The sequence below is a fragment of the Danio rerio genome, chromosome 18, assembly GCF_049306965.1.
Source record: "Danio rerio strain Tuebingen ecotype United States chromosome 18, GRCz12tu, whole genome shotgun sequence".
Lineage (NCBI taxonomy): Eukaryota > Metazoa > Chordata > Actinopteri > Cypriniformes > Danionidae > Danio > Danio rerio.
The window spans coordinates 13,501,927-13,517,758 of NC_133193.1; the positions used below are offsets into that span (position 1 = coordinate 13,501,927).

The 15,832-nt window shown below is 35.7% G+C and overlaps 1 protein-coding gene across 11 annotated transcripts in view; it reads left to right on the plus strand.

Annotated features, from left to right (window-relative positions):
- fgd4a (FYVE, RhoGEF and PH domain containing 4a) overlaps positions 1–15,832 on the plus strand; it is a 117,063-nt gene that overhangs the window by 25,664 nt on the left and 75,567 nt on the right. For 2 of the 11 annotated variants that reach the window (XM_073929140.1, XM_073929143.1), the window contains exon 1: positions 11,235–11,406. In XM_073929140.1, coding sequence (XP_073785241.1) covers positions 11,337–11,406 — 70 coding nt within the window. In that variant the 5' untranslated portion in view covers positions 11,235–11,336. 11 annotated transcript variants of the gene reach the window in all.

Consider the following 15,832-nt stretch of genomic DNA (forward strand, 5'->3'; position numbering starts at 1 on the left):
AAAAAAACACTGTTTTGTGACAATCTAATTCTTGTACAGTCTGTTTTCCGGTCACATATAGAGTAGGGTGTTTTTTAGCCACCACTTTGTATTTTCTAGAGATTTTCAAACAGGTTTAGATCAGGACTCTGGGCTGCAGTTCCATTAATTCAATGTATACGGCTTCAAGGAGATGCCTATTTTGCCATGGGTTAATCTACCTGCATGAAATCTGCTGGATGAAAACAGGGAAGGAAAGACATGTTGCTGAAGGAGTTTTTGATAAACATTTAGACAAACAAGATGAACTCCTGCTGCAGAAATCCCCACCAAACTATGAAACGTCCTCTTCCAATTTTCACTGATGTCTTTAGAAAACTTGGCTTCAGTCTTTCCCCAGTTTGATAAAGAACATAATATTTTCCATTGAAACTTAATAAATTAGACTCACTTTTTTCTTAGAGTGAACTTTGGACCAGTTGTCAACATGCACATTTTCTGAATTGAAACATTGCGTCTCAATATATGTAGATGCTACCTTTTTCAGTGCTGATCTGGCTAGCCGTCTTAGCTGCAGTGTTGAACCAGTTGCCCGGTTGATATTCTCTTCATGATGCTGTGATCTACATTTGTCTTTTATGGACGACCAGTCTTTTTGGTGAACTTGAATGAGTTAGTGACATTGCAGTGGTGCAAATATTTGAATTATTAATTTCTCTTGCATTGTCATTCGTTTGGTCTTCATCTTGGCCAGGGGTGCCCAGACTTTGTCTTATAAAGGGCCAAAAACCAAACTTGATTGAGGGTGGTGAGCTTTTCGTTGATTTGATCATCGATGTTGATGTCATTGATGTCTTATGCATTGTCCTCCATCTTCTTGTGCATTGTGCACTATCCTCTATCTCTTTAAAAAACTGATTACACAACATTTAATTTCAGTTTGCTTTATTGTAGCTCAACAATGAAATAAACAAACAAACAAACAAAAGGTTACTTTAAATTAGAAAAGACGCTCTCTCTTTAAGGCATACACAATAACCTTCTCCTTCTCATCTATTTATTTTGTTGATTAAGTTTAATATTCAATAGTGTCAACTTTCCAACAAAAAACCCTGTTTTACTTTGTTTTATAAGGAACTGTACTATTCAACAAAGTGCTGATAGAAAGGCCATTAAAACTGTGCTCTTTTTTTCAAAATTTTTGAATAATGTAAAGGCGCTGCATGTTTGAAATTGTAAGAATTTTATTTAACCACTCATACTCCTGTTTTTTTGTGTGTGTGTGTGTTTGTTTTATTTCTTTTTTTGTGCAGTTATTATTATTTACCTTCTATCAATCTGGCAATATTTTAATATTTAATATTTTAATAAATATCTATTGTCATGTGTTTGTTTTTTAAAGCATAATTTAAAAAAGCTTCTCCCTTTCTTCTCAGATGAGATGGCGGGCTAAGTCAGGTCACGATGGGCCAACTTTGGCCCGAAGGCCCTAGTTTGGGCATCTCTGATTTAGGCAAACAGCTGTCAGAATGTTTTGGTTAATTTAGATGGGTTCTCCATTCTACAAAGTCAGTGGAAATTGGAATATCACGTCAGTATCCAGTTGTAAATATCTAATTTACACTCATCGGGCACTTGATTAGGTACACCTGTCCAACTGCTCATTAACGCAAGTTGCTAATCAGCCAATAACATGGCAGCAACTTCATGCATTTAGGCATTGAGACATGATCAAGACGATCTGCTGCAATTCAAACTGACCCTCAGAATGGGGAAGAAAGGTGATTTAAATGACTTTGAACGTGACGTGGTTCTTGGTGCCAGACGGGCTGGCCTGAGTATTTCAGAAACTGCTGCTCTACTGGGACTTTCACTCACAAACATCCCTATGGTTTACAGAGAATGGTCCAAAAAGAGAAAATATCCAGTGAGCGGCAGTTCTGTAGGCGCAAATGCTTTTTTGATGCCAGAAGTCAGAGGACAATGTCCAGACTGGTTCAAGCTGATAGAAAGAAAACTCCAATAACTCTAATAACCACTCGTTACAACTGAGGTATGCAGAAGAGCATCTCTGAGCACACCACATGTCCAACCTCGAAGATTAGTACCAATTGAACATTGTTACAATGCCATAACCTACCCGAGTATTGTTGCTGACCATGTCCATCCCTTTATGACCACAGTGTACCCATCTTCTGATGGCTACTTCCAGCAGGATAACATGCCATGTGATAAAGAGCAAATTATTTCAGACTGGTTTCTTGAACATAAAAATGTTCACTGTACTTGAATGGCCTCCACACACTGCAAAATGCGTTTCTTACTTAGATTTTTTTGTCTTGTTTCTAGTCCAAATATCTAAAAATTCCTAAATCAAGAATAATTTTCTAGACAAGCAAACCATATTGTCTTGTTTTGAGAAATATTATGCCAATATTAAGTGAGTTTTTTCTTAAAACAAGCAAAATAATCTGCCAATGGGGTAAGCAAAATAATCTTAAGTCAAAAGAAAAAACAAGAATAATTTGCTTACCCCATTGGCAGATTATTTTGCTTGTTTTAAGGAAAAACTCACTTAATATTGCCATATTATTTCTCAAAACAAGACAATATGATTAGCTTGTCTAGAAAATGCTTCTTGATATAAGAAATTTTAGATATTTAGATATTTAATCTAAGCAAGAAAAGCATTTTTTTCCAGTGCAGTCACCAGATCTTAATAGAGCACCTTTGGGATGTGGTGGAACGAGAAATTCACACCCTGGATGTTGTTCAGTCAAACAATCTGCAGCAACTGTGTGATGCTATCATGTCAATATGGACCAAAATCTCTAAGGAATATTTCCAGTACCTTGTTGAAGTGGGACCAACTCAGTACTAGTAAAGTGTACCTAATAAAGTGCATGTCTATTCTTTTTCACAATAAAGTATGTAACATAAAAGCTTTTTTTTTTTCTTCATATATTTGAAATGTATTTTCTTTTTTATTTTGAATGATCAGGATCCCATATTTAAGTCAGTAATTTCAAATGAAAGCAAGGCATTTCAGAAACTGACTGAAAACCTTTGCATTCCCATTCAAGTGAAATCACTGAAGCTAAACATATGACCCTGGTGAAAATGACTAAAGTCAAGTTTTTGCATTTAAAATCTTTTTATTTGATTTTCAGTGTCCTTCACAAATCATTCAGAAATAATTAATTTTGAAACGGTTATTTGTTTAATAAATTCATCCCCATTCATATGCACCCAAATAGGACAGTGGTTTTACCATATTGATAAAGGACACCACACTACTGTACTTTGATATTATACAGTACATACACGCTTTGTTTCATCATCCAATAGTGTGAGAACATTGTAGGTGGTGACAGTGCCCATCACCCTCTTCCCCTTCTCCTTCCCCCACAAATCACTGACTCATCTGTATTCCTCCCATGTGGCCCGGTCCGTCTTTCATCACATGACCAGTGCGTGCCCTCCAATAGAATCAGCCTCATTTTCACCCCTCCGCTTAAATAAAACGATACATGGACTCCAGTGACCCGACCAATCAGTAGAGAAGAGCTTGCATTCTCCAAATATCATACCCACTCATCAATATTCCCCTAGTTTTTCCTCTTAAACCCCACCCCACCCCCTTGTTTGTTGGCCAACCCCTCCGACATCACAATAGGAGTAATTGTCCATGCAATAAGCGCACACACATTGGCACATAAAGACGGACAGACAAGAGCGTGTGGCGTTTCCCTGCCATATGCCGTCCCTCCTCTGGAATGTGATTATCCTCGGTGGAGGAAGAGAGAGAGAGAAAAGCGGAAAACACACTCTGCGGGCAGGGGGGAAGCAAGGGGGAAATAAAAGGGAGGAGGAGGAGCAGTAAAGCAAGTGTAGAGATAGAAAGAGAGAGAGAGAGAGAGAGAGAGGAAGGATGGAGGATGCAGTGGTTGCACGGCTAGAAAGGGAGGGTTCATGAGAGGACTGGTGCGATTCTTTGGATAAGGACGACGGCTCTGTTCCTAGGAAGTGGAAATCTCAAATCCAAACCAAGACACGCATTAGGTCAGTGGTGTTTCCTCCCATGTAGAGACCAGCAATGTGTTCACACACAGCTGACCACAGTTGAAAAGGGCTGTGGCTCTTGAAGCTCTTTAGGTGTACTGCAACAGACCTTGCGGCTTTTAAATTGCATGTGTATTTTTGACATGCTGTTGTCAAGGGAGATTTATTTTGAACTCATTGAACATTGAAGCCTGCGCGTGTGTGTGTGTGTTTGGGAGAGAATGTGGGTGGATATGAATGATGCTTCTATGCAAAGCCTGTAGCAGTAACATATTTAATCTGCATTTTTTTGTGTACTCTAATCCTAGCGATGAGTGAATCAGATGTGTTGTTGTGAATACAGACACAGATGCAGAAACAGATGGATGTGGAAACGGGTCAGGGTGGTAGCAGGTGGAGATCTGTGTGTGTGTGTGATAGGTGTCTAGCCACCAGCAAACAGCACACAGCTATCAGATTAAGCAGAGGAGTATATCTTTACTGGATCAAGGGAGTGTTAAGACTCATTAACATGCCTAATAACACGTATGCAGTGTGAATAGCCTTTACAGACAGCTAAGACTGCTTTAGCACTTTGGTTTAAGTGGTTTATATCAATAGCACGATGTAAACTTTGTTTCAGATGGTTCTCTTTAAATATAGACATGCTTTGGGGGTGAACTTTTACATTTACTTTCAGAATACGCGCTCTTTTAAAAAGTCTCATGCTTACTGATCTGCATTGGAAGTAGTTTTTGCTTAATATTTTAGTGAGGTTTTTAGTTTTTCCTCATCATTTATTTATTTTAGGGTCAATTTAGTGGATCCTTGCTGTATGCAAGCACCATTTTTTTTTAAATGACTCTAGTCTATGATGGTTTCTGCAAAACAAAAATGAAAAAATTAAGCAACACCCTAACCCTAATTAACCCTAACTGTTTTACATTAATGCTGATAATAATAGGAAATAGGAAGTCTGAGTCCTTATTTTGGATTGATATCTGTAGGATTATTGTCACTCTTTAGGGTTATGTGATACTGGAGAGTGAAAATGTTTATTCACAAATAAATGTTTAGACTGTTCTGTTCAATTTGAATCATATATCCATGTAGCCACATCCCCAATAGTCACATTGCAGGATGTGCAATGTTGAGTTGGGATTATAATTAACTAAATCACAGTTCAGTAGGGTTGCACAGTTTACCGGTACTATGGTAGTATTGTGATACTATGGCTCCAAAATACTGGTGGTGCGACTGTAGTTTGTAAAAGGTATGATCGTCATTAACGCTTCATCTACAGTAGATAATGTTGTATGCAGAAAAGTCACAAATGATCTCACATTTGTGCATAAATATAGCCATTTTATTTTAATAGTTTGTTGTAATACAGTGCGAGTTGTCATTTATCTCACCTAAGGATAGTGGCATCTCTCTGCAGCCTTGCGTGAGCGGTGGATTGTGTCTATAAACGATGACCTCACTTCCACCCACACTGTCTTGTACTGAGAAAAGTGTGCACAGAAATGCTATTGTGTAATTATCCGCTTCTCACTGCTGAGCATGTGACCGTTTTCTGTTGTGGAGTCAATCATGCTCATGCGAGAAGCACAAAGCAGAACTCCGCTTCAGGAAAGTGACATAAAAACAAGGCCAAAAAAGAGAAGTGAGCTTGATAAATATATCAAGCATCATAGAATGTGGTGTGGGGGGGTTTGTAATACTTATTCTGAGCACAATATATTATTTTTTTATATTACTTTAAATGTAAAAAATTGTTTATTTAGTGTTACTGCTCCTACTAAGGAGTCCTACTAGTACTAAACTTTTGTTTGAAACTTAGTAGGGCTGCAAGATCAATCAAAAAAAGATTGTGATCTCGATTCGACCCTACACACAATTTTAATTCAGCTTTTCTATAATTCAGCCAATGATATTTTCAAGGTCAGGAGAGAAGCTTAAAGGCGGTCGCACAAGTCTTAACATTGTTTTATACACATTGCTCAGCAACATGGACATCTCCAATTGGCAATAAAAGTCACTTACTTAAAGGTATTTAAAGGTCTAATGTACCCAAAACTGTCATTTCTGTCTTCATATAATGATGTATTTGCGGTCTTGAAATCACATGTGAGCTGATACACTGTTTGTTTATTACTGAGAGGACATGCGCGTGTCTACTGTATGTCAAGTGAAAAGAACCTGCATAGGCTGTGCATAACAGGTGATAAAATTGGAAACAACGTTCAGTTTAAAAAGAAAAAGCCGTGCTGGAAGTTGTGCAGAAAGTATGATTTGTGTGTACGTTTTAATTCTCAAAGTGACGCCAGCCATGACATGAGCACCCTCAGCTGTGAAAGAGAAACCAAAAGTGCCCACATATTTTAAATGATCATATCACATTTTACAGTTATAATTACGACAAGCATTTGATGTTTTTTCTTTCATAACAAACAGAGTGTTGTGCATGAGAGTAAACGTTTGCAGTGTCAGTATAAACACTCTAGCCTATATAATGCACACCTGCCAACACTCCCGTTTTTCTCTGGAGTTTTTCCCTGTATTTTAGACCCATCTCCCACCGCCCTCCCAATTTGTTATTTTCCTAATCCTAATCCCAGGGTCACCAACTGTGGTATAGAATTCGATCGCAGCGGCTGCCTGAAACACGTTTCATATTACAGTTACAGTAATATGCCAACACTCCCGTTTTTCCCAGTAGTTTCAGATTGCAAGCATACGTCTCAAACACAATAATTCAACTTCAATATTATGAATAGTTGTATTTTGATGTCATCACTTTACTGTGTATTAACGACCAGGACATTTTTAGAACAAGTCTGTTCAAGTCTACCATTCCATAGTTATACAAAATGTGGCATTTTAACCAACAGTAGACCTACACATAGGCCTAATATTATCATTTTTTTTTTACCATATGTTTGAGAATGGCAATAACAACAACCTACTAATACTAACATTTATTTTACATCCACAGAATCTTGAGAAAATCATGATCTTAATTTTAAGCAAAAACAAATCTTGATTCTCATTTTAGCCAGAATAGTGCAGCCCTAAATCTTAGCAAACTGACTGCTCTAGTCGTAATGCAAATCTTAATCTCAAATCCTGTCATAAAAACTAGCATGTACAAAGCTTAATTAAACAATTAAATAATTAGGTCTTAATTAAAACTGTCATTATTCAGTTCAAATGGAACTTCTACCTGAATAATGATTGCAGCCACAGCCATATCACCCTGCAGCCCAAAACTAGTTACTCATTGAAGCTAAGCAGGGCTGAGCCTGTTCGGAGAGACTACATGGGAAAACTACTGTGGGTTGCTTTTGGAAGTGGTGTTAGTGAGATCAGCAGTCAGTGTGCGTCCTAATATATACTGACACTATACTGTCAGTGAGTGTCGTCTTTCAGATGAGACCTGGTCCTGACTCTCAATGGTCATTAAAAATCCCATGGCACATCTCATAAAGAGTAGGTGTGTACCAAATTCCCTCTATCGGTCCTTACTAATCATGGCCTCCCAATCGTCCCTTCCCACAAAATTGGCTGTATCTCTGTCTCTCCGCTCTCCCAATTGCTGGTGTGTGGTAAGCACTGGTGCTGTTGTACTGTGGCTGTCGTCATATCATCGAAGGGGATGCAGCAAACTGGTCGTGGTGTGGAGACCACACCCCCCGTGATTGTGAAGAGCTTTGGGTGTATGGGCGTACATACTAAATGTGCTATATAAATACACATTACATTACATTAACTGCACTAGGAATGTCAGTTTCCGAACTCCCATGATTAATCATACATTTTATGAATGATTAATACATATTTTTGATAGTGTAATTGTTATTTTATTGTGAAATCTGCAAAGAATATTGTCCATTTTAAATATAATCTGGGGAATGTAAAAATTGCAGCATTTACTTATGAAAGTCCTTAAAGTGATACATTTATTATGATTATGTCATTTAGTTATTAGCGTACCTCATGGGTCTCATAAAGGAATCCATTCAGCATGCCCCTAACAGTGGTATTATTTTAGACGCTGAGAGTACATTTGTAATTGTGTTGCATTACAGGACTGAATGAGTGCACTCAGCGACTTCCACTACAAATGGCTGTCCCCTTAAAAAGTGTGTGATTTCAGACACAGCCAATGGGATTTGACATTAGAAATCCACTTTGCAACCACCCAGAACACCTTAGCAACTGCATAGCAACACAGCTTCACAGCACTTAAGCATCATATAATGGTAATTTCTGCACAAGCATGCACTCTCAATTCTTGAGTTTATGAACATTTTTTATAAATTTAATTGCATTTGTTTTGCTTAGGTGACAAAATAAGGCTTTGTTTATGACCTGAACTGTTGAAATATTGTAAGTCAGCGTACGCAGAAATCAAAAGCAGATAAAAACTATTTCCAGCAACTGTAAACAACACTGGGTTCCACACAATTCCAACACAAATCGATTAAGTTTAAGTATGTTCAAGTAGTACAACAAAGACGATCAGACAAACAAGCAAACAAACCACAAGAAATGCCAATTACAGTTTTTCTCCATTGGTTTGGCTCATTTATTGAAACAGAAATTACATTCTCAAAAAAACATGGACAAGCATCTAAACCACTTGGCAATTGTACACAACAGAATTTAATTTCTTATTAATTTAATTAAATTGCACATGTCTAAGTACATCTTTGCAAATGATTAAGTACAGATTTAGCACAATTTCCAAGTGAATAGATTTTGTTGATCTAAACTGATTGTTAATTCTCAGTCTAATGGTTGTTCTCTGCAAAATGTGTCAGCGTCATTTCATTGTATAAGTCATCACATGCACAATAGTCTGTTCATTTGTCAAAATTAGTCAAGAAGACCATAATATCATGAATACCATACAGTAGGTGAATGCTTGGAACATTTGATTAAAATGTATTCCAGCTTTTTGCTCTGATATGTGGAAGTTACTTTGTGTGGTTGATCATTACATAAAAATACAAATAAAAGGAGTTACCTTTACCTTGGCTGTATGAGTGCAATGTGTGACGTCAAACCTTGGAGGCTACTCTTACCCTAAAATCCTATTTCTTTTTTTCAGTTTTATACACACTTGTATTCTGTTAGCTAGACAAAAACAGTACAGTAACCATTGTCAATAAAGGACTGGGCTAAGATTGTAAGGTGGACATAAGGGACATTTTAGTGGTCCTGTGCCATAATGACAAAACATCTAAACATTTTGACTTGCAGTGCTTACACAATGCTAAAGGGACGAAGCATTTTGGGGGCAGTGGCAGTTTAAATGAGAAGAAAATTTGGTTTTGACACATGAGTGAACTGTTTTGGGAAAGGTGTGAGCTTTTGCAAGTAAGCCATAGTGTTGTGCTTAACTGTAACTTTGTTTTGCCAAATGATCTTAGAATTTTGATTCTGTAATTTTTGTTTCAAGAAATAAGACAAATCAATCTAGAAAACTGTTAATAAAATTTACAAATGTATCTGTTTAACAAAACAAAAACAATCAAAACAAAAGAAGCCAGAACTCTCTTAAAACATAAAATAAAAACTCAACATTTGTGTAGGTTTCCAAAGTCTCTTGAATTTTTCCTGTTTGTGGTTGAGGTCATAAGTTAATGTTTCCAAAGGACGAAAGACTGACAACTGAGAAATCCACATGGAAAAAGTTAGAATTAATGAAGTAGACCATTTTAGTAATATACATTTCTTAGCTAGAAATGTAAGAGTGGCCTATATGCACACAGACTTTTAATCAGCCAGCCCCTGGGCTTCCGGTTAATTGTCATCCCATACTAAATTGCAGTGTTTAAGATCAGATTTCTTTAGAAAGCAGCAATCCTCACTGCCTGGCTGAGATGCAATATAAAGTAGATTTTAGATCAAACAAGAATCACTGCAATAAATTATATTTTCCCTCGACACGTCTTTAAAATATGGAAATTTATTTTACCCCAGTATTTTCAATGGAATTTCTGCACTAGCCTGCTGCTAATGAACTTTTCACGCTTTAACAATCAAATAGGTGCTTAAGTCTAACTGATTATATTTGAAACACATTACAACATCGATGCTTTAAAAGGAACTGTATGAAACTGAAAGTAATCACATACACCTTTCGCCCAAAAGTTCATCGATGGCTGAAGAACACTAGCTGTGCTTATAGCCTGTTGTAAACAAAAAGGTTTGAGGTCTGAGACAAAAAGATCTTCAAGAATGTCATTCAAAAAAAAAAAAAAAAAAAAAAGTGAGTGGGAGAAAATAAAACATATTCCTATTTTCTCCTTATTAAAGAAGCTTTCCAAAATGTTTGGATATGAACACAGGAATGTTCACCAAAATACATGAAAAAATGTGCCCTTACAAGTTTTGCTCTTAAATGGGGTCGGAACAAGCTGGGAACATTTTATGCAAAATACAGTTGTAGAATAAATTCTGTGAAGAAAATTACAATTTTGTTCATTATTGGAAATCGAGCTACGTTTTGGAACTATCACAGATCTTGGACCAATCTTCAGAAATAAACAGAACTCCTAAGTCCCGTTCCCATAGTGGTTTCAAAGAATCATAAACTGAGGAATCAAGGTAAACTAAGAAGGCATAGAATTTAGAAACAAGCCCTACTAACTGACAGCATGGTTTCTTCCAGTTCCAATAATTTAAAATTAAACTGCTTTTGCTTTAAAAGGCAGATTTATCTTATTTTAAATAAGTAGACTGAACAAGCAGCAAAATAATTTGTTTGAGGGTAGTCTGTTGAATTTTATTTATTCATAACCAGGTCTAATTATTTGTATGCCCAAAAGCAAAGGTTTCCAGAGTCTCTTCTCACACTGAGACGAAAGAGAGATAGAGAGATATGAAGAAGAGCACTGGAAAGTGGGTTGGTTTGTTGATAGTATCACATGCGAAAGCCTCCCACTCATTGATCTCTCGCTCAGATGCTTATATACACCTTTACCTATTCGCTAGTAGTCATTCGGTGTTTCATAACATTTGAAATGCTTCCGCTCCTGTGCTGATTTTTCTTCTTGAGGTATCGGCATCTTTTGGGCTGTTGTTTATGGTGTCTTCAGTGAGCATGTACGTACAATCATTGTCCAGCATCATCTCACTCTGGCTGTTAAACCAGTTTCGTGAACGGTGAGGGGAAGGAGTAAAACAACCACAGGAAGAACTAAAGTAACAAATGCAGCAGTTCGTTTTTGGTGACATTTGTATGTAATGCGTGTTGCACGCAGTGGGCATTTCCCTGTTGCTCAGATTATTGCCGTCAGATTAAGATGAAGAAAAATTTTGTCAATGCGAGAAGAATGCAAACTCAGCCACACTGGAGATCCGACAGAACAGCAGGTATTTTCCTAATATGTTTCCTTACGTGTGACCTTCAACTCACATATGTCAAGATTTCTGCTTGCATTGATGTTATTTAATAGACTTATTTAGATTGAGTTTTTGACTTGTGCAAGTTTTGCGGTGAGGAAGAGAATTTGATATCTTTTAGCTTTATAAAAACACAGCTTCTGTTATTTATCTGGTTTGTTTATTTAGTTTGTAGGCAATTTCAATAAAGTACTGGATGATATACAAGTTATTTACTCCAGTAAATTACACCAGTAGAAGCATAAAGTCTTCCGTTTCTAAGAAACTTGTGTCAAATTGCCAAATCCTTGATTTTCTTTCTTTCTTTTTTTTTTTTTTTTTTTGACAAAAAATAAGTAGATAGATACACTTCAGTCATCAAAGATATACACAATAAAGTTTTAAACAAACTTATTTCCATTGTGGTCCTTGATGTGAAGCGTAGATAATACTACTTGTGGAAACAAGTACGCTGTGATGATCACAAAAAAAACAACATTTTAACACTGTAAAATCCATTAACATACTATCCTGCTTAAGAGCCAGCTTTCAGAATTGAAACTAAAACTAACCACATTTGTAATACGTTTAATATCCACAGGTAGTTTATTCCATAGCAATGCCACAAAATATTTAAAAGACCGACAATGTTTTAAAACAACATTATGAAAAATCCATAAGACTTTGCCTAGTTTTATAACCCTGAGTACGTTTACATGGACACCAATTATCAGATTTTAATACGATTAAGACAATACTCTGATTAAGACTCTACCATGTAAACAGTGATTTTCGATTACCCTAATCTGACTAAATTCATAATCGAACTGAACAGAAATCGGAGTAAGACATGTGGAGTATTCCGATTTTAGTAGCGTAACTGAAGTGTATACAGACATGTAAACACCTTAATCAAACTATTAGCATAGTGTAGGATTTTCAACGCATTTTGCAACAGTATAGTCTGAACACACACGGCTGTTTGACACTGCACCTACTGAATCAGTGAAGGACCACAGACACCTGCATCGCGAATTGCGGAGGTTTTTTCTTCCCATTCAGCATGCGATATCAAATTCCATTAAAACAACACTCTTCCAGCAGTTCATACTCGCATTCAATATCTCGTTTGTGACAGGGGGCATGCATGAAATGTTCCAGAATGAAATTGAAATTGCCAAACTGCAGTCAAAGTCAACAAATTACAAATGAAACACCCAAAATTACATGAAATTCCAGAGGAAATATGGATAGCGTGGTGATGCAATTATGTTAATCGAATTATGTGCTATAATGTGTAAAACAGGATCATGAAAGGAACATTCAAAAAGCAACCAATGTAAACACCTTAATCATATTAGTCTTATTCAAATTAAGGCAAATAATTTGATTACTTATGTCAATGTACACGTTGTCACTATTGCTCGTTTACTCTTGATAAAAGTGCATTTAAAAAAGAATGTACTTTATTATTAATAGTGTTATATACCAATTTCATTTGAATGCGTTTATAATTAACTTTAATTTTTCAGTTTTTTATTTTTAATTGACCTGATTTTTGAATGTTTATTTCACAAGAAATGTATTATTCTGTCTAATTCGCAAGAAGATTGAATTAGCAAAACCTAATCATACTCTTAATTACCACATTAGGAATGGCAGTTTCTACAAAATCCCATAATCGATGATCATTTAAATTAACAATCAATGAATCGATTAATCACCACTCTATCATAAACACAATGAAGTTTTGAATGATATGATACATTGAACTGACAATCCATCCAAGCCTTTTCCTTTTGGAGAATTATAGTTATTAGTAGCCTAGTCCTTATAAACAATCTGCTTGTAAAGACTACAGTTGAATTATTTAGAATTATTACCCCCCTCAACTAATTTCTAATGACTGATTTATTTTATTTTTGCCATTATAGTAAATACTATTTTACTACATATTTTTTAAGATGTTGATATTTAGCTTAAAGTGACATTTAAAAGCTTAACTAGGTTAATTAGGTTAACTAGGCAGGTTAGGATAATTTGGCAAGTTATTGTATATTGTTGGTTTGTTCTGTAGACTATAGAAAAAACTAAAGCTTAAAGAGGCTAATAATTTTGACCTTAAAATGTTTTTTAAAAAATTAAAAACTGCTTTTATTCTCGCCGAAATAAAACAAATAAGATTTTCCCCAGAAGAAAAAATATTATCAGATATACTGGGAACAAGTCCTTGCTTTAACGTAATTTGGGGAATATTTAAAAAAGAAAAAACTATTTCAAAAGGGGGCTTATAATTTTGACTTCAACTGTACATCGTTTACGAATCTAGGCTACTAAAAAATAAGCTGAACGTGCAATTGCATAATGATCACATTGAAATAAGCTAAGCATTCATTTTACAGTATATACAGTGCTCAGCATAATTAAGTACACTCCATTTTAATAATTAACATTTTTTATCCCTTTCTCAGTGAATATAGGTCATATGTTTTGGTGCTTTTAAACAAAACAAATTTATTAAACAGATATATTTAGTGAAATAATATTTTAGTCACAGAGCATCTTTAGAAATTGAAATATGATACAATTAAATTCAAGCAAAGTATTGCAAAAAAAAATTAGAACCTTCAACATTTTAACTAAATGTATTTTTGCTTCTCGTGATTTTTCCTCTTTTTTTTAAATTTGTATTTAATATTTTTCTCTAACAAATAAATTTGGGTTTAATAGTTTTTGACCTTTATCGTATGTTATCTTGTTAGATAAGTTCCAGACTTGGCTTCAGTACTGACTAATCTAATGTATATGCACAAATTTAATATGGTATAGCTTCTTATTAAAAATATGAATTTAAAGGATAGATTCGTAAGCGGTGTTCTTATATATGCTGAGCACTGTAGAAACTAAAAAAAAAGACATTTTAAGTAATGGAACATTATATTTAAAAAAAAAAACTAAACTATTTTTTTAGTAGGATACAGGTTAATGGTGCCTCTTCATAGGCTTCACATCACTGTGGTCACCGCCTATGGTCACCACACACGCGTCTGTTTAAAGCTTTTGTAAAGGACAGACTATAAATGACAGACCATACAACCTCAATAATAGCTTATGCTTGCTGTCAACTATGCCACATTATTTAAGAGCATTCATTACAACATCGATAAGATCTGTGGTCAACTTATGTTTCCTTTTAATATTACAGGGGTGGTCCACTAGGATATCATATTTTAAACTTTAGTTAATGTGTAATGTAGATGTGTGAATATATAAACAACATCTTTAAATGTAATACGCTCAAAGTTCAATGCAAAGGGAGACCTTGGCTTTTAAAGAGTTCGCTTAGCAAAGACTATAGTGAACGAAGTTTGGGCACTACAAAAAAATACATCCGGGTTAGTGAAGCCACAAACACTTCAGGTTACGCACATTCACCATCGCAGCAAAGGGGCTTGGCCGGACGCACTGTTAAAGCAGAGAAAGCTAAAATGCCGTCCAAACGCTGCTCTTTCCACAGAGCTTCTTCTGTTTCTACATTTGGGCTTCCAAAGGACACAACACAAAGAGAGAAGTGCTTGCAATTTACTTTAAATTATTCCAGTAATTATTTTAAAAGTTCCAGAGAATTATTTTAAAAATATATAGTTAGTATTTGACAAAGGACAGCTTCCAGAATCTTGCCTAGTTCAGTGCTAGATTCGCCTAAAAGCTCCATCCAACATTGCTCATTGTGAGCCACAACCTGTAAATAAAATTGATCTGTTATATGCACAGTTTTTAGTGTTAATGGTATGTTATACAAATGATGTAAACAACCGGAAATGCTGTTTGGCATCGTTAACAATTTAGCTACAAATTCATATTTATCCGTCAAACCGATGTTAACACCCACAATCTTCACCTCTATGTGTGTCTCTCTATCACGTGCACATGCTTATAATCCGAATATATGTGAAAGACACTTGTCTGATTTTATTTTAGAGAGCAGGTGTGAGGTTTAGCAGTATCCTCTGTGTCATTTTATGCCTGATTCGGACTCAAACTGATACGGCTAACACGGACTGACAGTATTTACACAGGTCAAAAGTGCTTGTAGGAGCGTGACGTTTTTCCTGGTGACATGGAGCTGATTTGTGAATCACAGCACATTATGTTAACTGACCAATCAGAGCCTCTTCAGAGTGAGTCTTTCAGAGGAACTAGGAAATATGACAGTCATTTCATGTCAGCTGAATAGCAATCAAAGACATATAAAAAATAACATGATTTTTTACAAATGAAGCATGAGCACACATTGCTTTGCATCTTTTAAACACAACCAAACATTAAAAATACACTCCGGACAACCCCTTTAAGATATTTTCTTTAAAATCTGTAATACCACTATTTTTCCTCATCATGCAGTAAAATAACCAAC